This window comes from Argopecten irradians, chromosome 7 (genome assembly GCF_041381155.1).
Source record: "Argopecten irradians isolate NY chromosome 7, Ai_NY, whole genome shotgun sequence".
Taxonomy (NCBI): domain Eukaryota; kingdom Metazoa; phylum Mollusca; class Bivalvia; order Pectinida; family Pectinidae; genus Argopecten; species Argopecten irradians.
This window is the reverse complement of record NC_091140.1, coordinates 18,652,939-18,678,666: the sequence shown is the minus strand read 5'-3', so window position 1 is coordinate 18,678,666 and position 25,728 is coordinate 18,652,939. Positions and strand designations below refer to the sequence as shown.

Below are 25,728 nucleotides of genomic sequence, written 5' to 3'. Positions count from 1 at the left end.
CAGAGATATTTAAGGAACTGCCAGGTTTAGAAGGTAGGGGAAAGTTAGAGTGTCTGGAGAAAAACCCTCAACCTACACTTGGCACCTACCCCAAGTAAGCTTGCAACTCAGAGTTAGAGGGCTTGTGGTAAAGTACCAGCACACCTTATTCACTATCCCATTGCAACCTTATTTTGAATAGGCACAAATAGGTTAGTTTCTTAATGGATCGATTTATAAATGAACACTTCTGGTACAAACACTTCAACTTGTGTACAAAGCTTATTGATGGAAAAAGTTTATTTTGTACTATTATAAAATCCAGATCTTAAATGCTGTAAATTAATACTTTACTTAATATAATATATTTTACCTGTTTTTACAGTGGGTTTCAATTCAGACAAGAGAAACTGTAATCAAAATATGTTAACTTTGACATCAGTTAAAATATATAGCTTGTTATTTTATCCTGGTGTGTACTTACTTGTGATCGTGTGTGAGAGCGAGTGATCTGATCTCGCTATCACAGGGAGGGTAGGCGTACAGTAGAGTGAGGTCATGTGACCGCCACACCTCTACCACTCCGTTAGATCCTCCCAACATCATGTACTGGCCATCACGACTCAATATCATTGACTGCAAAAAGACAAGGAAGAATGATGATGACTGCAAATACACCATTATACTAATTAATAACTAATTCTTACTTAGACGTCTGAGATTAAATATAAAAGGTATAAGCTTCTCCTAAATAATGATCCCTTGCCAGCTTCTATTAAGGAAATCAAAAGGAATACTTTCTAGTTACAGCGCTGTTACAACAAGTGTTCCTGTTAACACTCATTCACTTGATAGACACATTGGCTGGTAGCTGATGTAGAAGGCTGGTAACTGATGCAGTAGATTAAAAGTTAGTTGGCATGTAACAAAGCCGCTGAATGGCTGAATCATCGGCAGCCCGACTGATTGGCCCCTCCGACTGACAAGATCGCCGACAACATTGAGAAGCAGGCGGAGCCAGTGGATCTTTGATGTTCAAACCTGACTCTGAAGTACAAAGTTTTGATCATGTTGTGTACTATTTTATCATGTTTACAATGTATACAATCAATCATTGTATTCAAAATTCATAATTGTTTTGTTTCACTTATTAAGCAATTTTTTGGAGGATTTGTTGTTCATAAATTATTGGCCATTTCTCTCGACTTTTGGAAATATTCATTCTGTAGCTTATATACCAATGTTCCAATGGATCCAATTTAGCATCGTGTTTATAAATGTGTGAGGTTTATATCTATTTATTCTTCTATCCATTGTAATGTAAAAGCCGAATCTAGCTACGTTGTAGCGGAAAAGGAATCCCCTTCTGCCTGACTTTTCAGCTGGAAGCGTATGGTGTTGAAACTAAATCAGGTACTGCTTAAAATAGATTATGTCTTGTCAAAATATATTCCGATCAAACACGGTTTTAACACATACCTGGGTGTTAGTAGTGGATGTTATTCTAGTTGTAGACTTCGAGTTTGAAAGCATCGCCTAAATACTTATAATTCAATTTGATTCATATTTGGGAAACCTTCACAGGTAATGTTCTCAGAGGTTGGCGCATGCCCGGCTGTAGTTTACAAAATGTCGATTGAATTTAGCCGAGAAATTGTCAACATTAGATTCAAATGCATCTATCTGATTAAATACTGGTGACAAAGTTAAAAAATGTCTTCCTACAGCTGGAATAGCATCCCCTACTAACATCCAGGTATGTGCCAAAGCCGGGTTTTATCGGAATATATTTTGACAAGACACGATGGTCGGTTGTACATTGTACCCAATTTGGTTTCCCAGACCTAGCAGTAAAGTAATAATTAGTCAGAAGCAGGCGATATCTTTTCCGTACAACTTCTGACTGACTTTTCTGCTACAACAGTATCTCTTTCCATATGTACTTCACTGAGTAGCGCTGATTCAGAGTCTATACATGAGGTAATTAAAATGTGTTTGTGTAATCTTTTATACATTATGAAGCTTACAATGCCGATCATCTTCAGTACACGTTTCTGATCATGGTAATCGCCAACAGACGTTTCCGACTGTTTAGCTCTGCCCCTACATTGAAGCCACAGCCAATGAGAACCGTGCTTGCACAGCTTTTTGAATGCCGTTGGCAAACTGACTAGCTACCATACAAATTGAATAGCTACCAATCAATGGAATCAGCTACTAGACTGGCCGTCACACGTACGCTTATTGTAACGGCGCTGTAATATACCTTGTTTCATATTTGTTGTAGAATATAGAAGGTTAATTCATATAATTTTTAGAGGACTATTATTGACAGCTTTACAAAAGCAAAGGATGATGATTGATTAACACTAAATTTGAGTTACACTACTAATACTACAAACATTTTGATATCGCCATACCCATTATCATAGTTTGTAATTCAAACAAAATTTATTTCTGTATAAGATGTCATAAATGGATAGCAGTGAACTCTGTTTCTGACCTGAATATTATCCTTATGTCTGACATTGAGAAGTAGGCGTCCATTGATGCTGAAGTTACATATATGACCCTCGTCAAACTTGACCAGGACAAATGATTCCCTGGACATTGTGATGAGCTGAGGCGTCCTACAACCCTCGGGAGCTTCTAGTGACCGCAGTAGGTCTCCACTCAGGGTGTGTACCAGGCAGGGGCCATCTGAGGGGGAAAAATAAATGTTAACTTCCAGGTATACAAATATCCTAGACACACAATTAAAAGACAAAAAAGAAAGCCTTTCCTGTGAAAAAATTATTTCTTTCCTTCTAAAATTTTATATCTTCTGCAAGGCAAAGTGTCACTCTTATTGTAAAATATAGCATAACTTATCAAAACTGGCCCTTGTCTTGTCCAGATCTCAGCCATGTATTCCGGCATAATTACATGGCATAGTAATTAAAACTTATTTAATCCGGAAACCTGTCTATACTGACAAATTATTTGTTCCCGATGACATCCTGTTTACATTAGTATGTATCATTTGACATATATTGACTAAAATGTAAAATAATTTTAGGATCTTATCTTGTGGTAAGTTTCAATTTGCTTACAAATGTATAATATAACTGGGCTTTCTACCATATTAAGATTCTACTATGTAATTTCAAAGAGAGAAAATTCAAATTTGAAGATACATCACTTTTTGAAGGAAAAGTGTACATACTTTGTGATCCACTCATGACTAGACCCAGTTCAGCCAGGACAGCAACACAGGTGACCTCAGATTCATGGCCGGTTAATGTGGCCTTAGGAGTAGGGTGCTCTAGACCTGAAAGTATTTCAGCCCTGATACAAATTTTTGCTTTTTTCACTTTCACATTGTCTGATGCCCACGATTGCTCACTAGTTAATGATATATGGAATGATATGCCATCCATGGGTATATGGGTATGACCTTGCTAGTTTTAAATCAACAATTTTTCACATGTTGTTAAACAATCTTAAAACACTATAATGATTCAATGTACCAAACATTCAAAATTATATCATAAAGACTTTTTTCGAACTCTAAGTATAATTTTGTTCCTTATTATTAGTTTTTTTTCCCAAACGTCTTGAACTTATGAAAATAAAAAAACCATTTAATTCTGGAAACAGTTTTCATAGTTTAACAAAGACGCTATCCTAAATGCAATCACAACTTACTGCCGTTGTCACCGATGATGGCCATGTTTCGGGCGGTGAACATCCACACCATCACCGTGCAGTCTTTAGAGCCAGTTATGATGTAACAGTCCTGATTGAGGTTACATTCAGAACGTGTCAGACATGTCACCACGTCAAAGTGGCCATGTACAACCTGTAAGATTTTAGCTGTAACAAAATTCAATTACATTGATCAGGTAGTGATAACACCAACGCCAAGAAAATGCTCTCTAATTTTTTGGAGAAACGATGTATTTGCACATTACAGAGTTATCTGCCCTTAGCTGGTAGGTATTGATTGTGACATCATGTGTTTGTGAGCGTAACATACTTTTTGGAGAAACGATGTGAATTGCGCTCATCATAAAATAATGACATCACAATGGATACCTAACCGCAAGGGAGCTAACTGTAATTACAAAGATGGTATTTATAAAACCAGCAGGATTTTAGCTGAAACCACACACAGGTATAGTAAGGTGATAGTAAGCGTAAAGCACTCAGAGTTTACACTATATCAAATAATAATATTCTATAAAATGTCTTCATTTTTATCTTATAAAATCAATCCTTGGAAATTGTTTTGATTGATATCATACTTAAGTTTGAAGTTCTATAGACTATTAACACTTCATAAATAACTAAACTCAAGAACAATTATTAAAAGTTTGACTAACTGCACATAAAACAAATTGAAAATTATCAGGACAGAATTTCATTACTATAACCCAAAGTTAGTAAAACTGCTATAAATTCTAAAACAAATGTACAGTTGATGCTAACATGGAATAAGATTTGTTCTAATTCTAAGTGCACATCAAGAGTTCTGCATGTTTAGAATCTTTAAAGGACAAGTACAACTTTTGGAAATAGTTCACCATAACAATGTACGACCCATTGCTTTTGACCATGCAGATAGAATGGAACAAATTAGTTTACAATGAACAATGGCTAAACCCAAAACTCTCAGATGTCAAAAGCAACCACATGTTAATATCTTACCTGTTTCAGTAGAAAAGAGACGGAAACTTCTGTCCCAGAAGCCACAGGCAAAAATAAAGCGATTATCAGCAGATGTGGTGAAGGAGGAATGGCGAGCCTTCATCCTCTCGTCAAAGTTGTCTCCCAAGGTACGCCTCTGGAGGCCTGTGTTCAGGGCTGAAACAGCAGTTAATAGATGCTTTACTATGTTTTTTCTTTATACAGATTCAATTTGTTCAATGAACACAGAATTTCTTCTTCCAGAAATAACTTTAGACTTATGACGATAAAACTTGAACATAACCTAAAAGTTTTTGAACTGATTAAAGTTGGGTGAAAAAAACATTTAAAGGACTTCATAGTCCTAGAAAAACTTTTTAATATGGTGACTTTACACATATCTGACCTTGCAGTTTTGAAAGATTTGTCAACAGATTAGAAGTAAATCATTTATCCATTTTTCCTGAACACCTACCTAGTAGCTGGTCCATTGACAGAGGAAGGTTGGCCTGAGTGTCTGGTTTCTCTGAGGAAAAGCTTGTTGGTGTGCCTTGTTCTGTAAAGGTAATGAAAAAGTCAATTTAAAACAACTTTACAAACATTATCAAAATCTTTATAGAAATGAAGACTTTTGAAAGATTTTTATAATCTAGTCATTAATATTAAATTGAACAGTTTGCTAAATAAGAAGCATTTCTTTCAAAATCTGCTTAGAAATCTATTTTTCACAAGATGACCTTTTTTTACAAAATCTACTTGTTATCATACAAATACACAAGCAATGGTAATAATTGGTACCCAGCGAGAGAAGTGAATGACTTTTGACTGAAGCCAGTATTCAAATTTTATCTTCATACCAAAGCAAAACGAGCCAGAGATTTCAGATACAGTAGCTAGACTATAATTGTGTTACTAACGTTGGTAGCTTGCATTCCACTTATTGATAGCGAAATTGTGGCTACAGGAGATGGTTGTGACTGCGGGCACAGGGACGGCAGGGTGAGTGTTGGCAGCCACGTAGGTTACTGGTGAGTTAGACAGGAACTTCATTATCATACACACATCATCTTGTACTGTCGAGAACATCATCGGCGTCTGTAACACATATATATCATGTTAAACTTCAGTCTGACAACACATAGTTCTGTACAATAAATATATATGTACATGTACATACATAATGAGGGTCTATAAAACATACAATCAACATGAATATATAGGGGGTCTATAAAACAAATAACAATGCATCAAACACTCAATGAAATTATTTCAAAACAAACTGATACATATAGCATCTATTACATTAGATTACAATTTTTCTATGGGGGTTTCCTAAGTTGGGAATTTATGGCTAATATTTAGTTTCAGCTAAGACATATCTAAATCAGTAAAATGTACCAGTTCAGATCTGTTACTGATATTATATGTAATTCATACAGGAGTGTATTACTTCAGTGGCTCAAGTTATAAACAAATTATCTCTATTTCAATACAATCTTTTTACCCATTACCACCAAAACCAATTTTAGAACTCCTGGAAACAACACACAAACTGTGAAGATGCATATTTCATGAAAGGCATTTTTAAAGCAAGCAGCATTCTGATACAGAATTATGCTAAGAAAGAATTTGGGAGATTGTACAAGATAGCATCTGTATAATGTACTAGCTACAGCACCTATATATACCTTATCAATCATTTTATTTATAACAGTCTATCTTGAAATGTGTATTTTAGCTACCCCACCACCTACATGTATTTGCATTTGCAAGGATCACAACACACCCCACACACAAGCATATATAGACAGCATAAATATCTATAATTCCATCCAAATCATAAATCTATCATGCTTAGCAAACTCAATGTTACATAACTAGTAAAAAAGAATCTGAAGTATTGTACGTCCCCCAGCTTGTCGCAAGATCTTCCTCCGATACAGTTTGAAATCACCTTACCATAAATGTTCACAATATATATAGTCAACCATGTCTAATACAACGAATAAAGCTATATACAGTAAATCTACCAGTCATATCTCCTGTTGAACTTTATCAATCCATAGCTCATACATTTGTTTTGAACCACAACCACAAAAAATATATCACCTAGCAAGAGAGAGAGAGGTAGAGAAAGTATGAAATAGCACAGGATAAGAAATAAGACCTTGTGTATTATACTCCTTGTTTTTTTGTATTTCTCAGTCGCCTGAAATAAACGGTGTCAAAAAACTGTCACAATTTCATTGGACTCTCCATCATGCCTTTCCCTATCTACAAAATCAGCACTAACTTTTTTATTATTATAAATTCAGAGGAACAGGATATGCCAAAATATGACAATACAATCAAGATATTTGAATATTTTAGAAAAGCTATGGTTAATTTAGTCAATGACCTCAATATAAGAGATTGACAAGAATTTGAAGTACTATAAATCGATGAGGCCACAGTTAAGGTTAGTAGAAGCAACAAGGACTAAAACAGCAATATCACGAGTGTGTATATATACTTACTAGGTGCATCACAGAGCTGCGTGGTGGATGGGGTTCTGTCAGTAACTGAGTAGGTGTCTGTCCAAAACTTCGGATCTGGTTCTCAATGGCCTAGAAGAAAACAACATAATATACATACTAGTTAGATCTATAAAGATAAGTCATGGGTGGAAAACAAACAGTGGTCCAGACAAGATTTTTAGAATATTTTAGAAGTTACCTGCATAATTTCTGCAGATACCCATGTATGTTATATCTTAATCTTAAGTTTTCAGTTACCTTAATTTCAAATCTTGCTAATATTGATTTAAGACATGTTCTATAATGGTTATGCCAGACAAAAAACACCAATGATCTGAGAGAAGGATTTCTTTTTTCAATTTTATGGTTACCTCTTTCATAACAGGATCAGTCATAGATTCTAGGTCCACACTTCCTTCATATGTCAGATAGTAAAATACATTGGTGGCTCGCACTGCCTCTGGCCCTGTCAAACCATCATACACAGGTTCAGTATTACAGAGACATTTTACTATTATAATCACACAACTAGTGAGATAGCAAAACCATACACATGGGTTTAAAAAAAAGAAAGATTTTACTATGATAATAATATCATATCTTAAGAGAATACTGTATACTACAAATCATCTGAATTTTTGCATTTAAATTGTAAGATAAAAATATTAGGTTGTATCAAATAATAACAAGAAAACTCAATGCAAAATATGAAATAAAACTAATTTAATTGTGTAACCTTAGTATTAAGAAGCATATGACTTCATTTGGTTATTAAGTCTTTGAAAAAATCCAGGTAAAAAGCTGGCCACGGGGGGGGGGGGGGGGGGGGGGGGGCCTCATGTTCTGTGTTGGCATCGGGCACACACTTATTTATAGGAGAAATTAAAATAATGTTGCCTTCTATTGGATCCTAATCTTCCTAATTTAAAGTATCTGACCCTTCAACTTTACTTTCAACTTCTGACACATCGCTAGCAAAGAACTGTTGTACAAGTTCTTCATCACTTCGATCTATCGGAGCGGCCATTTTGACGAGTCAGTATACCGAGAATATCGAATGTAATGACATTAGAACCAATCGGAAGCATTCTACTTTCGTTTTCAGTCATAATTTTAGCAACAGGGGGGAGATTTGACGATCGGACCGCTGGTTGAAAACTCGGACTCAAATAACGTCTTTTTACACGTGTAGCACTGAGGGCCATTTAAACCAAGGTGTAAATAGTTGCGTGTAGCAGTCTAAGGGTTAAAATGTTGGTTTTGAGATAAGAAAAACAACTTTTACTTTTAAGTATATGATTACCACTGATTAGAACCAACTTTAAGTGATTGTGATGTAATTTGTTTTGTTCATGATCTTTTTTCCATCACAATATTAAACTGTAAGGTGGGAATAATTGTACTCATTTTTATTTCTCAAAAATAGATCTGTACTGCTACAAGTCTAATATTCTGTTAATCCTTATATATTCCAAATAAAAAAAAATCCGTGATCCTGAACAAACAACTGCCAAAAACAACAAGACATTATATAATACAATATACCTTGAAATAAGACTAGAAAATCTATTAGTTTTGGTTTTGATTTATAAATTTAACATATGTTATAATTCTGAGAATATATACAGAGCCTACCTCTTTGTTTGTACCCAAATATCAAGTCAATCCAATGGTGTAGCTGGCAGGAAACAAACTCGGACTCCAAAGCCTAAAACACCAAATCAGGTCAACATTTCATATCATAATTCTCAGGATCTAACAAATTCGGTAAATTTTTGAAAATTTGTATTTATCATTGTATGAAAATTTCATTTTTGGTTTATTTATTTTTACATCCTATTAACAGCCAGGGTCATGTAAGGACGTGCCAGGTTTGTTGGTGGAGGAAAGCCGAGTACCCGGAGAAAAACCACCGACCAGCGGTCTGTACCTGGCAACTGCCCCACATGGGATTCGAACCTGCATCCCAGAGGTGGAGGGCTTGTGGTAATATGGCGGGACATCTTAACCACTCGGCCACCGCGGCCCTATTTATTTCATCTAGGTTTCATATACATGTACATTCTTTTGTGGATATCATATTTGTTGTCAGCCTGTGCAATGATGTACAGAACAAATTTAGTTGTTTTATATTCCTAATTCTACAACATCGACGAAAACAATTTTCCATGATAAAAATTTCAATTCGTATAACACTATTCATATATACAATTTCTTTTGAAATTTTGGTAAAGAAATCATTATGATGCCCGTATCATTTATTTATTAAATTACCCAATAAAACAACTAATGCATATATATATATAACAAAGTATTCCTACCATCCTATTGGTCCTGATGAAGTCCTCAGGACTCTTGGCCCATGGAGGAAGGATAACATCCTTGACTTCCAGTCCATCATCCTGTTGGCCCAGGTTGTAGTCATTTTCGTTGACTAACATTTCAGGAAGGAAAAAGTGTTCTGGCACCAATTCCTGTCAGCAAAAGAAAATTGGGATAAAAATATTAACTAAAGTTCAAGCAACACTGTCAAATATATCAGATTGTTTACCCATTCAAATTTCAGAGCTTAACTTATTCCCCTCTTTAGATACATTTGAACTCTAAATTTAATTGTTGGAACACTTCATTATGAACTTAGGGTAGTGAATGAGTTAGCTGTTCCATTTATTTGGCATATGTTCAAAGACAAATAATGGGTAGAGTGTAAATCAGGTTAGGTGTCATGGTGACACTGATAGTTGATCATAGGATTCAGTTTCAAAGAAACATAAACAGCCAGATCTTATGAAGACATACATAAAAGAGACCACAGCAGGGTCATAAGAGGATGGTTGTCAGACACATCAGGGTAATACAAGGATTAACAGCATGAAAGTTGACAGTAATACACAAGTCTAGTGGCTTAAAAAGCTTGGCATTTATACCTTTACATCTGAAGTATCACGTTGACAGTTTTTCCAAGCCTGGGCAATCGAGAAAAACGTCCGATTCGCATGGTCAAACTTGCCTCCTTGCATATTCAAAAATATTGATGTAAATGGTTCCTGAAAAAAAGAGACATAACACGGTATTTCTGATGATTAGAGAAGTGTACAATTCTCTTTCAAACATCATATAAAATTTTAATCTTCATCGAAACTTTCCAAAAGTATTTTTAAAAATTAATTACATTTTCTCATCTCTCTACCTTTTATGCTGAAAATGCTAATGGAAATAGATATCCTTCATCTCAAGGCTAAATATCGATATTATTTTCGTTTTTGTATGAAGACATACCACTCTGATAAGCCAATTCAGTGTGAAGGCTGCCGTTGAGAAGTGTGTTCCGTAATGGAAGGGTGGGATCTGATCGTGTTCCCATGTCTCGTATCGCTCATCAAAAAACTCCTTTCTTGTAGGGTTCAGTGCACCAATAGGCTATAGGTAAGAATACAGAGTATGATATAAATTGGTTTTAATTTAATGCACTTTGTGAATTCAAGCTAATGCATAGTATCAAATAGAAATATGTTAAAAGACAAGTCATTAATCCCTATTTTTTATTCTAAATAAAATAAACTAGACATTCAAACAATCATTTAATTTCTTATTTTAGGCATTTCATTATTTTGAATTGATAAAATAGAGAAATTGACATAAATGAAATACTTTTTTTCAACATAAGTAGTAGCTTCTCAGGTATATAATCACTTTTTTACATGACAGAAGTGTCCTTCAGTCTTGATTTTAGTTGGCTTACCTTGGACAAATCTCTATAGTTGTTTGGCTGACTCAGATCTAGTTCTTCAGACTCATAATTGACTATCACCCAGGGGAATACAGAATACTGGTTCAAATCATTGTAAGTACGCCCTGTAATGTAAATAAATAGATTTCAAAAATAATGATAAGTTGACAGCAAAATACAAAAGAAACGGTAAAATCATAATGCTACTTTCTATTTAAAACAAAACATTATAAAATCTAATAAGTGTAAAAAAAAATCTTTCCTGCAAACATGAAGAGTTGCCTCCCTTTCACTATAAATGTAGTTAGTACTATCTCCTTTTTGGGAGTAAAATCTCATCTCTGATCAAATAACTATTATTTCTTGTACAAAATACAAACAAATAAATTTTGTTGATGAGTTTTATGGAAAGATAAAATCCATCCCTCGCTTACATTTGAGATTGTTTCATAGAACCAATTAATGCCCAAAAATAAAAGATACACCTCAAAAGTATCATTAGTCATTTTATGTCATTGTTTGAGACCTATGGTTGACTGCACTACACCATTACGCTTCACTTAACACTTGTGGGTCAGCTCAACCAAACCATGAAGTCATCAAAGTGAATTTTTTGACTGATCTGATCCATGAACGATACATGTAGCGACCAACTGTTGGTCTCTGACGATGACTTTATGTAGAATCATCTGATCTTGACTTTAACATCAAAATGGTTATTGCTATTTCGTAATAATTTCAGCGGTCAATAAATCGGACTACTAACCTGCTATTGTGTTGAGATACATAAGGTAATCGAAGTTTGAAATCTCTCGTCTCTGCCATTTCTGGGTCATACAAGAGAGTTTAAACAGCTGTTTTCCTGAGGCTAAGGACATCCGTCTGAAAATTTGTAACAATAAAACAACACTGAAAATAACATGAATAAGCTTGTCACATGCATGATGAAGCCATTTTCGACAAATCATAATAAAATATGCAGTGATTTCCTTTATGTATTCTAAAATAAATTTGAACAATTACAGCCTATTCTTTACACTACATTATTTATTATAAAATACAATTTAACTTTAACCGTATTTGCTAAACCATTACACTTGAAATTAAAGATTTTCTTAATGCAAAGGTTTATGAAATGCCCAATAAATTCCTGGAGTTGCCTCCCTTTGCCCAGTACCTACCTGGCCTGAGGCAGCCCATACTTCACCCCAACTCCCACACGAGGTAGTGCATTGATGACCTTCTTAACCGTGGCATGGTCAGGGAAGGCAAACATAACTGCCGCTGTAAATGAAATGGTCAAATTTAGATTACAAAATTATTGATATTATACTGATAATAGAAATGTTACAAAAATATTTAGAAATCTTATTTACCTCATCATAACAAGAGATCCCAGAGGGATCTTGGCGCCCACCAAAGAATGATCTATGTCTGACAATGGAAAGATGGATCTTTTCTCTACTTTTTAAACTTTTTCAAACATATAACTACACATAAAATTTGAGACAGATCGCTTCAGTACTTTCTGAGAAATAAAAGTAACAAACTTCAACTATCAAAATCCAAGATGGTTCCTTGGCGGTCATCTTGTTGATGATCGGTCCCAAATCACAATATCTTGTTGACTGGTCGGTCCCAAAACACAATATGCACAACTAGGTCCCTAGGAGAACCTATATATGAAATTTGAGACAGATCCCTTTAGTACTTTCTGAGAAATAGCGATAACAATCTTTAACTATCAAAATCCAAGATGGCTGCCTGGCGGCCATCTTGTTGACTGATCAGTCCCAAAAGGCAATATGCACAACCAGGTTCCTAGGGGAATTCGAACCTACATATGAAATTTGACGCAGATCCCTTCAGTACTTTCTGAGAAATAGCGATAACAAACTTTAGCTATCAAAATCAATGATGGCTGCCTGGCGGCCATCTTGTTCATCGATCGGTCCCAAAACACAATATGCACGACTAGGTCCCTAGGAGAACCTACATATGAAATTTGAGACAGATCCCTTTAGTACTTTCTGAGAAATAGCGATAACAAACTTTAACTATCAAAATCCAAGATGGCTGCCTGGTGGCCATCTTGTTGACTGATCAGTCCCAAAAGGCAATATGCACAACCAGGTTCCTAGGGGAATTCGAACCTACATATGAAATTTGACGCAGATCCCTTTAGTACTTTCTGAGAAATAGCGATAACAAACTTTAGATATCAAATATGGCTGCCTGGGGGCCATCTTGTTCATCGATCGGTCCCAAAACGCAATATGCACAACAAGGGCCCTAGGGGAACATACATATGAAATATGAGAAAGATCCCTTCAGCATTTTCTGAGAAATAGCGATAACAAATTTTAACTATCAAAATCCAAGATGGCCGCCTGGTGGCCATCTTGTTGACCGATTAATCCCAAAACCCAATATGCACAACTAGGTCCCTAGGAGATCCTACATATGAAATTTGAGACAGATCCCTTTAGTACTCTCTGAGAAATAGCGATAACAAACTTTAACTATCAAAATCCAAGATGGCCGCCTGGCAGCCATCTTGTTGCCGCCTGGCAGCCATCTTGTTGACCGATCAGTCCCAAAACGCGATATGCATAACTAGGTCCCTAGGGGAACCTGCATATGAAATTTGAGACAGATCCCTTCAGTACTTTCTGAGAAATAGCGATAACAAACTTTAACTATCAAATCCAAGATGGCTGCCTGGTGGCCATCTTGTTGACTGATCCATCCCAAAATGCAATATGCACAACTAGGGCCCTAGGGGAACCTTCATATGAATTTTGAGACAGATCCCTTCTGTACTTTTTGAGAAATAGCGATAAAAAGAATTGTTAACGGACGGACGGACGGACGGACGGACGGACGGACGGACGGACGGACGATGGACCACAGACAAAAAGCAATTTGAATCTGATGATGGTGGGCTAAAAATAAATTATGTACAAACTTTTGATGACATTAATTTAATGATTGACCATAGTTTCATTTCTTAATGTGACTGGATACTTGTCTACTATCCTAATTATTTTTTATCTTATATTGCTTATGGAATCACAAGGTATGTACTTGCTTATATCATTTACAAAAGAACTTGGAAATAATAATTATTTCGTTTAAACTTTTAATGATTCTTACTTCTATTTGCCATGAAGATTTCGATGGCCACATTCTGTAGTAAGTATCGTCGAGAAAATATTGCTCTGACTTCGTTGAAATGCCACCGTCCATGAAGATGTTCAACATAGGACAAAACCTTTAAAAGATACATACAACTTATAGACACAGGGAACACTTTAAATACTAAACTCAAGCAAAGGTTATATATACTATTGAATGTCTGATTTGTTGATATATATTAATTAGATAAAACCAATTGATTACTAATGATCATCAAATCATATTTTCATCATTTATCTTCTTTCAAAGTATAATAATCATACAAGAACAATATATCCAAATTCTATCAAAATATCACAATCATAGATTATCTTACACCATCATACAATAATTGGTAAATTGCTATTACCTAATATGTTGGCTCAAATTATGATGCTTAAAACAACAAGGCATAGAAGACACAAGGTTAACAAATATTTTGATATATTTTTTACATGAATAATGAATAATAGCATGAATTTCATAAAATTAACACAAACAAAACAGGACAACACATGGACAAATACAGCACACCACAAAATGTCATTGTGTTTACACCAAGGAATACACATCTCTAAACATTATAGTCATCAAATCAATACATCATTTCATTAATACATGTTTTATATTCAATATTCAGATATAAGAATACAAGTCAATTCATGTCATAAACAAATTAAGTCATATATTCAATCATAGTCAATCAACAATAATAATCTCATATAATAGTATAACATTATAACTAGCTTTATCAGAAAGCATGGATCTAGATAATGTTTAAAACTTCAATTTAAATAAATGTCATGATCACTTAAAATGAAGGATCAATCTCATGTGATATCTTAGAAAATTGTATTAAAAACAATTATAGAATGAATTAACCAGAGTTACTGTGGGTGGATCAAACCCAAAGTGTATGAGGCCATATACATTACATTGATGTCGTGTTAACCTCCTCCTCCTCCACCAACATCTGAAATGTCAAGACAACACAGATGTAAGATCACAGTTTCACAAAATAACTTCAAATTTATCACAAAATCTTCATGGTTCTTTCTCAAAACAATTACTAGATGATATCAATTAATTGAAATTTGCAACAAAATTAATTTCCCATTTCAAATAAATTTAATTATACATCAACCATAAAATCAATTTTCAAATTGTAAAAAACAATCATTATATACATTTGCAAATACATGTATGTAATGGAATTAATTTGAATTTATAATAGAAGTTACTCTATATATACAGACATAGAATAGAATAAAGAGAAAAATATATATTGGGCATTATAAACGATGGAGCTTTACAGAAGCCATCAAAATGTATAACTTGGATAATGGTAGAGTGGGAGTCATGATGGCACCAAATCACCATACATTATCCCAGCCATACCAGTAATCTATACTCCTAATAGACAGGGCCTCCTGCATCAAATCATTATAAAATTGTCCCGGCTAAACATCAACTATCAATCATGGTTCTACTCGGCAAAATAAACTGACATTACTAAATGCAGCACTTCATGTTTAAACTTCTGCTGGCTAGGCCCAAGTACAATCATCATCATTTTTCGCTTTTACAAAATCAATTTTGTGTAGCCTAATCAATTTTATGCTGGAGCTCGAGGCTACCAGCAAAACTGCAGCAATGCAGCGTTTGTGAACCATATAACTGCAGCCTAGAGCCCAGCTCGACTTTCCGAGAAATGAAACAGTGGCGATATTGCCTGCCATAATATGTACATTGACCCAGACTCGATCACCCTAATCAAATAATCCAACGCTAATTAGATTGTAAACAGGATCTCTTCCACGATCCTCTCCAAACAAAGTCACATGGGGATTGAGAAATAATGGGTTCCATCATTACTCAGCGATGACTAGAACAGGTCTGTAATTAAATATTAAAAAGCCTTTTGTTCGCCAAATACTGATGTCCAGTTAGTGGTCCCTGGTCAGACCGGGCTAAATATGACATTCTTTTTCTCTGTACCCACCACTTAGCAGATACAAATAACAATGCCCAGACAAAAACTAACAGGAAATATGTAATAGGTATGCTTTTTTGTATTGCACAAAATAAGCAAATTCTTTAATTCATAACAATTTTTTTTAAAGATATTTATATTCACAAATATAGGATCTTACCACTTTTGTTCAATGAAAGACTGATAGCAAAGGTAAACTTATTTCTGCTATCATCAAGAGGCGTCCAGTTTTTTTCTGAAAGGAGTTGCATCTTGCGAGTTATCTGAAAATACATGAAAAGTACAAAAATTCAAATTTTGATCAATTAAACTTTTGACAACTGGATATAACAATATATAATATAATTCATCTTTTTCATAATTATATTATTTCACTGTGATAATTTCTGACCATGCCAATGTCCAGTGAAATAAAAATATCATTCCTGGCTGAAAAAAAAATTGGCTATGATATAAAGAAAATAATAAGAATGCAATGGCCACTATTCAATCAATCAAAACTTGATGGATGTAAAATGAGAATCCACATATTTTAAGAAACTGATTTTAATTTCATGATGAAGAGATCAATTTTGCAGAACAAACTCTGCCAGACGGCAATACATCATCAAATAGTGTTTAAAAATCTACAAATGTGGAGATAAATTTTCTATGATAAACAAATACCCTGTGTACAAATAATGTACCAGTAGATATGAGCCTCTGAAATGTGTTTTGCTAAAACGTGTGAAAGGACCTGGGTCCAGTTTCAGGAACATTTCTTAAAATTTTCCATAGGAAAGCATTACAGATTTTAAGGAAAGCTCCTTATAATTAATTTAAGATTTTTTCCCTTAGCTTTTGTAATGTTCCTACATGGGGAATTTTATTAAAGTTAAGGAATCCTTTAAAATTAAGGAATGTCTGTGAAACTGGGTCCTGGTCATGATCATTCTGTGAGATCCAGGACATTAATATAACAAAATATTTTTTTTAAATACAAGTTATGTATTATCTACATGTCTGAACAACAAATTCTTCACCCTGAATGGAATATTGTATGGTCATGGACAAATATAGTTAAGGTTTGGTTTGATATTATTAACCATAGGTATTTAGCACGCTGATAAGTCAAAGACCCACTATATAGACTAATCTATATATTAGTCTATAGTGGGTCTTTGACTTATCAGCGTGCTAAATAACTATGTATCAACTAGCTAATATAAGGCAACCTCTGGCTAACCCACATAATGGCAGATGGTACTTATAGGTCTGTAAGATTTTTTTTCTGCATACTCTGGCTTCTTTCCACTTTTCTGCGCGGTCAGTGCTCTTGGCATGCTCTTAAATGACTCTTGCTGTTCATATCATTTTCAAAACAAAAATAAATTGAACCATTAAATGGCCAGGAAATATTTTACTTTGAACATTGGTAGTCTTGAGGCATTAACAATAGGGCTTTTAATGACTTTTTTCAGTGAACCAACAACCTGCCTCCAAACAACTGTCACCAGGTCAGGACAGACATATATATATAATGGCTTGGAAGGACACCAACTACAGCCGTCCATAGATAACCTGCAGTGTACTTTTGTTTCCAGACTTTGTCTGAGAAAGTCAGACCCATCTGTTACCACAGAACCTCAGGTAACACCACTGCAGGTGCATGACCTCATATGGTCCACACATCAAACATCACAAATTTGTGCAATCTAAGAATGGCAAATATCCCAGATTTCCCACCTAAATACCAAAGTATAGGGAAATTATTTTTCATTTATTGCAGTCAGTTTCGATACATATTTGTGTATATAAATACATATATAATTTACGCAAAGAACTTTTGAAATATAATTTGAAATATAAATTAAGATATTAAGGTGCAGTCATAGCAACTGGCAATTATTTAAATGGATAGTTTTGTTATAGTCTAGCTAAGGTTTGATATCTTTTAATTAAACTACACCTGGAATCAGTATTGATGTACCTTTGTTATCACATCAGGTTTGGTATTTCAGGAATTTGTAAAAGAAAGTTGTTTTTCAGATTTTTTAATACGATTTTTTTTTAATGAAAATGTGAACAACAATTGCAATAGACCAGGTTTATTCAAGGATATTTCTGCATTTCTGCACTGAATCTAGGAATGATTAATTCCAATTGATGCAAATTAAATATTGAATGTTTGATTGACAATGTTGACTTGACTCTACTTGTTTTAGCCAGCATACTATGGCTCAATCACATGGCGATGTGATACAGATCTTGAGTCATTGCCCTACAGAAGGTGTTACATCTAGTCTAAAATTTCATCTAAATCCTTTCGCTGTCAACAGAGAATGCAATAGCCCTTCTCAAAGGTGACATGCTTTTACACCTAGCCGAGGAGAAGCTCATTTCTCTGTGCATGTTAATGGCCAAGAATCATGCCTGTACTGCAGCTACCATCTGGTGCCAAGTTTTCCAACGGACAAGGGCCGAGCCAAAATAAATATTTGGCATCTGTAGCAGATCAAGTCATAACTATCATAACAAATGACTTGTGCTCATTTTCACTCATATTTTGAGTGTTAAAGCCATTAAACTCGTTTGTGGTAAAAGAATCATGTGACAGCAGGATTCCAATCAATTATTTCATCTCCGTTGGCTTAGATTATCAATTAAATACCTAAAAATATATTCAATATCAGAATCTAATGCAGATAATATAAGGTTACTAAGATATATGTCATGCATCTCATAGTCATATGACATTTTACTGTTGCAATTGTGAATTTTATTTATTTATTTAAGTTTTATTATATATTGAACATTTACAATTAAGATTTTAAAAGCATAACATAAACTTTTAGGTTTTGTTACATCTATTTTGAGTTAATCGTTAAAGATGCTCTTTCATTTGTTTTCATGTTCCTTTGATATAATTTACTCAATCCACTCCATTTCAAGCGAAAATTCTTTTGAATTACAGATTGATGTAATTAAAGGAGGACAATGTTGCTGCACTGCTAAAAATCTGCATGTGGCTACCGATAATTAAAAGTTCATGCAGTTTTGGAGGATGGCAATGATTTGTTTTGTGTGTCACAACTCACAATATAACATTTTAGTTCTATCTCACAGAATTCGAAGCATAAGGTGTAGTTGTTAAATACACACAACTGAACACCACTAATAAACTGCAAACATTTGAGACTGGTACTGCAGTGTATGTTCTTCAAACCAAACCTTTTTTTCCGCTTAGCCTTACAAAAATAATCTATTTTTAATTAAGAAATATGATTGGTTTGCATTTGCATCTGTGGTTTATTAATAGAACTAAATGCATTGATGAGTATAATGATATTGTATTATTTTTACACTTCTTACGAACGTTCAATTCTGGATGAAAAAGTCAAGCTCATCTATAAGTGAATAAAATATTGTTAACATATCCAATTATCTACTAATTAACCAAAGACTTCGGAATATAATGGATATGTTCTAATTCACAGTGATTAAACTTGAACAATGTCGTAAATTTAAATCTGTGAATAGACTTTTTTCTCTCAATTTAATTCCCTTGACCAATTAACTTCTACAGACAAAAGGAAAATTCAAATGCCAATTGCACATCAATCCTTCCATTATCAGAAAAGCTAGTCATTGGGATCTGATTACCAGCATCTCCTGAAAAAATACAAGCCACAAAAAAAAATCAATAAACTTTTTCTGTAACACCCATGTTTTAATCAAATTTCACTTCCCTTCAATGTCAACATATAGAGTAATTTAAAAACCAATTCCATTGAGACATTGAAAATCTATCCTTATATTGATGTAAAAACAGTACAGCAAATAGATGGAATTAAAATTTAAATTTCTGAACATATTTATCTGGATTCTGGATTACCAGCATGGTTTGGTTCTCAGTCACATCCTGTGTTTAAATTTGGAGCAAGCATATGGCTATAGCTATAGAAGATGGACTGGCCATAGGCTAAGTATTCATGGGTTGGTAACAAATTTCAGTTCAGAAAACAGATGAAAAAGAAGTAGGTCACAGTGACCTAGTTAAAAATTTGTTCGATTTTGCTGAAAACTTTCATTAGCTTGATGTTCTGAATGGTGTACCTTATTTATTTTAAGAAAGTTAAGGATTAAATGAGGAAAGCCAGAAAACTGAAGTAAAACCTGAACTGCCTAATATGGGATTCAAACTTTAAACCCAAAGGTGGACTGGCCATGGAGGGCTTCTGGCACTGACAGGTCATCAAGTACCTATTCTTGGCAGCCATCATATACATACATGCATATCATGTATATTAATGTTTGATATCTTAGACAATAGTTTAGTTTAACTAATGACTGTGCCGCTTTTACTTTCTGTATAGCATCACAATGCTCAACATACACTTTTTTCGAAGCAAAAATAACCTCAAACTTTTAACCAATAAAATGAGTGTAACATATGAAATTGAATTATAATAATCCAGGTAACAACTACTTGATTCTTTAAATATCATTGGGTGGTGCTTAAAGTTATGTTTCTTCCCCTTCTTTTATCAGCTATATTAACCTGATCTACATCATATTGTTCCATATGTTACTCAATGAGATGCTAAGTGCGATTGTTACAAGTATTGGTAGTATGATATATTGCTTGAAGTTTAGACAAAATGAGTGTTTACCAGCACTTCCAATGTCAATCTATTTTCTAATTGCAGTATCATATCGCTGTCAGGTATCTTTTGTTATCTGTTCTTAAAATGCTGCTGTCACTAAATCACGCTGAAATTTATTCAACAGGAGATAATGCTGTGACTTCTGGTGTTGTGTGCACATGTACCTGGAATTTGCTCATAGCGTACGGTAGGTATATACCGGTATATATATTTAATTACACAGACTCCATCGATATCCCAACAACGAAAATACTAATTACACTAATAATGTAGTGAGAAATTATAGAACTGGTTCTAGGTGAAAACTGGTCACTGGCAACTAGCAGACAATCCCAAACATTGTCGGATCAACGGACACATCAGGTAAACTTTAGCGCTCCGGTAATAAAAAACAGTTTTCTGGACATGTTGTCCGGTAAATTTTCAATGTCGCAACAAGCATAAATATCCAAAAAATATGACAAAATGTAGTTACATAAATAATTACAGCTCTGTTCCACAAAATGCATGAGTAAAATTTCACAAGAGTAATATACATGTACTTCGCTATTACTAGAAATCATCATGGTGACTGATTAACATTATCTTATCGTTTGATATTTTATGCATAAGATATTTGAGGCTGATAGGATTTGCATCAACAGTCCTAGATTATTACTTCAGTATCATCACTGACTCAAACATCTAATTAAAGTATTCGCACTTTCAAATATGTTTATTTCACGACGTAACAAACCTTAGTTCGCGATTGGTTGAAGAAACCATGCTTATTTACATTACAACAACCACCATTGGTAGTCTCGCTCAACCAGAGTCTAGTTGACTATGCAAGACATGTGCGTAGTTGAACTTGATATAGAAGCAGTGCAGTGTGTAATGACTTATATTAGTAGCCCCAAGTTTCGTACGTAATATGGATACAAAAAATACTTGCTATATATGCTGTTTCATTGCTGCTTGTTGAATATGCATTAATTTCTGGAACATTATATCAAGCTTGTTTGCTACATCAATCAACAATACCGGAAGAATTCTCTAAACACATATTAGGCCCAGTGGATGCATGGCTTCATCAGCCATCACATTTTTATGTGTCAAAATAACACCGCAAGTTGATCGACCCTTTGAAATTTAATCATGATCGTAAGCTCATTTTGCCAGGGCAAATGTACGAAAATTTCTTTCATTATTAGCTATAGGTTAGAAATTAATATGAAAATATTAACAGACATAATCATGTTATAGGCATAGATAGAGCATTACATGATTAATCTAGGCTAGACCGTCTAGCTTTTTCTCATATTCACATGTCAATGAACGTACACAAGACCCTCCTATTGGATCATGTTTTGTTACTTATCGATTTTAAAGTTGTATGGTCTATAACTTTCGTTCTTTTTGTCATAGTGAAAACTGTTTAAGTGTTATACATTTTTTTCTCCGTCTGTCTGAGTTTTAATTTTTCTCATTTTACCACTTTTTATAAAGTTACAGCACTAGAAGTATTTTTTTTTTTAATTATAAAAGTAAAAAAATCTTTTTAACATATACACATGAAAAATAGGCTCAAAAGATGCTGAACCATTCCGAACTCTTCTGTACATCGTTGCGACATTCTCGAAGTAAAACGAGAGTTGTGAAACCAAGAGGAAATGTCAACGATTTTTCATAAACAAAACATGTGGTCGACCTCAGCAGACTGGATCTAAAAATAAAATAATACTCGCACTTTACAATATTTGATACACACAATATTTTACGGCAATATTAAATGTGTAAATTGGATGTTTTAAATCCTCAATCTGTGGACACATACCAGCATGATTTGCTCATATTAGTCAGAAGGAAAATGTAAACAAACACATGTGCGGCAGCGCTTACGCTAGTTACCTGGCTCACCATGTGTAGGTTGTGTCGAACGTCAGTCACTTGATATGATTCGGAATCCAACAAAACCCGAAGTCACTGATCATGAACATGCCGGTGATTGAAGGCGCTTTATTCAAAACCAGGAATATATGATCCCTAAATTTCTGCTCTCTAATAGGCCGACATATGCTTTTGGGGAGCTAGATCATCGAGTTACATGTCAATGTTTAAATTTCAAATGTTTAAGTTACATATCGTTACAGTGAAATAAGCAGCAATATAACTTTAAACTTTGAAAATCACTGTCATATTTCCATTAAAAAATATTAAACCTTTTGATGCACAATAAACAACAATAATGTCAATTTTAAAATAATAGATGTCTCTGGTCTTGTAAAGTTTCATCTGGCCCCGATTTCTCGAAACAAAAGTACAGACTTAAGTCAAAACTTAAGTTTTTTACCTTATTATATAACTTATATGAATATTTTTGACTTACGTCTGTTTTTGACATAAGTTTGTTTCAAGAAATCGGGGCTGGTCTGGTAAAAAATGAAAATATTGCCAGACCGAATGTCCTGTAAGTTTTCAAAGAGTTTTGCATTGTCTGCACTAATGTAGTGTCCTACGAATCGGTCACTAGGGCCGAATTTACAGTTTGATAATTTTGTAACTTCAACCGAAGGACCGCAATGACCAGCTCAAATTTCCTCATATAAATAGTTAAGATTATGTGTGTTATATAACAGGTCTGAGGAGTTTGACGTTCTGTCAATATATATATAGTATAGTATAAATATATAAAAAGTATCCCAATATACTATATAAAAACATGTTTTATATAGTATAAAGGGATATTTTTCATATATTTATATTTACCTATATTGACGGAACGTCAAACTCCTTTGGTTATAACTTATATTGTGCTGTAAAATATCTCACTCAAAAAACAATGCCATATAATTATCTTGTATACATTATAAATAAGAATCTACAATTGAGCTCAAATTTCAATTGTGATATTGAATTGATATTTAGCCAAAATGTATTATTATTGTTGGATGTAGAAAGATATAATTAACATAATCTACAGACAGGCCCCAAAAGCGGATGTGCATGACTGCATACCTACTGGAAGAAATTATATCATATATGCGAAAGAACAAATGATTGTCTATCAAACATTGTAATTCACATATATAGTATGTTCCAGAAGTTAGTGAAAACCTATGTAAGTGCAATTATTTTACTGCATGCCTTAGGAAAAGGTAAACAAATAGGATTCTTCCACGTCACTGACTGAAAAGGTGTCTTGTCGGCACCTGAAATTAACAGTTATTTACATCGCATAACGGACATATATCAACCAGTTTTGGTAACCAATATAAGAATATTACAGTAAACCCGTCAGAATGACATATACACACGAATTTATGTGTAGGTACCTTAGTTTCTAGATATATTTTGTATCAGATCGTCTGTCTTCTCAATCAATATGGCGGCGTATCAGAGAGGCGCCACCTGCTGGAATATATAATTAACACGACAAGGTAGATTACTCGATTTTGAACTGGTCTCTGTCCAGACCTACAATGAGATATAAATGTACATATCGGATCATAATCATATTGATTAGAGATGTAAATAATTAGACTAATTCAGTGTTTGGTAACAATTAAGAAAACCAAGATTAAAAAAAAAAATTGTCTTTTATTTAACTGTAACAAGGATTTATACGTCCTTGACTCTAATAAAAAAAAAAAATCCAAAAACCCACTACTGAGTAGGTCTAGTATTGATTATCTATGATGACCGTTTTCGATTACAAATTACAGTGTATAGGAGTATACATACATACAATGCAACGACAACTAAATAATTGAATAAAAAAATAGATATATAGATAAATAATAAATGAATTATGGAACAGAAAACTCAGTCGTAAGATGGTAAGACGTGTTAGACATTACCAGACACCATGGTTTCGTCATTAAATATCTATCCTACCGATATACGACTATTATATTTTGGAAAATTGCCTCCATTAATTTGCTGCACGCGCATCCACATGTACCCCCTACAGGACGGGAGGGCACTTGAACGTGTCATTATCACTGTCGATAATTAGTACAGACTGCCCCCTCCCTACCCCGGAATTAACGGGTTAGGTTCAGATGGAGTATAGAAACATACATCGTCCTGTCTGTCGGGGGTAAGGCTCGGTCTATATATGATATAAAGCTGTACTCTCATCACTGAAGTGATAAAGGCATTGTGAATATTTCTTTACATACTCATAGATACAGAATTTAACTTTAAAATCTCTTTATACCAACTGGAAGCATCACAGAGGTGATTTTAGAATTTACAATATGGACCCGAGATGATACAATTTACATAACAAAAAAACTTTACTCTTGACGGTAAACGACGTTAAAGAAGAATACAACTCTACAGTATTTTTTTCTTCCACGATTCATTAATGATTGCATATACTTCCCCTTTACGCGTAACTTACCTAAAATCTAGTATACTAGTACAGGTATATGTATAGTTACTCTTTACACCTAAGATTGTCAATATATTTGTAGTTGTTTCATCATTTCTATTGTAAAATTGATTAATAATTTTGACATTGCCACTTGTATTTACCATCCACTATATATATTCCGCACATAATAATACAAGTTTATCTGGAACAGTGCGTTGAAATGTTGACTATCGCTCTTTTTATTAGAAATATGAACCCATTTTCACGTAAATGTTTTACATTACTGATAGAAGACTGTGATCAGTTAAGATTCATATTAAAAAAAATATAAATACTGAACATAAAATTAGCACAAAAGCAATAAATCATTGTATGAAAAATGATTTGGTAGCAAAAAGCTATATGCATTTAAACAAGTAAAGGAGCCTTCCTTGAAATTTTTAATGCTTTCCTGTGGAGAATTTTTAGTTAAGGAATTCCTTATTATTTCAGGTAAAGGAATGTTCGTAAAGCCGGGTTAAGCTCCATAATTGTGGTTTGACCGGCATCATTCACATACTTAGGATGAAAAGTAAAGTTATAAACTAACAATGAATGCTGACGTTAATAACATTACTATCTGGATAGTGTTAATAAATATCATAATACACAACGTAAGC

The 25,728-nt window shown here is 34.0% G+C and overlaps 1 protein-coding gene across 1 annotated transcript in view; it reads right to left on the bottom strand.

The window, feature by feature from the left end:
• The window catches only part of LOC138327760 (neurobeachin-like), a 294,526-nt gene that overhangs the window by 4,263 nt on the left and 264,535 nt on the right, over nt 1-25,728 (bottom strand). Inside the window, 18 exon segments of the mRNA XM_069274103.1 lie at nt 464-615; nt 2,483-2,679; nt 3,185-3,289; nt 3,667-3,834; nt 4,669-4,824; nt 5,123-5,203; nt 5,565-5,742; nt 6,815-6,856; nt 7,164-7,253; nt 7,535-7,629; nt 8,799-8,871; nt 9,485-9,637; nt 10,091-10,210; nt 10,443-10,583; nt 10,906-11,018; nt 11,660-11,775; nt 12,075-12,177; nt 14,050-14,167. Of these exon segments, the coding sequence (XP_069130204.1) occupies nt 464-615; nt 2,483-2,679; nt 3,185-3,289; nt 3,667-3,834; nt 4,669-4,824; nt 5,123-5,203; nt 5,565-5,742; nt 6,815-6,856; nt 7,164-7,253; nt 7,535-7,629; nt 8,799-8,871; nt 9,485-9,637; nt 10,091-10,210; nt 10,443-10,583; nt 10,906-11,018; nt 11,660-11,775; nt 12,075-12,177; nt 14,050-14,167 (2,201 nt within the window).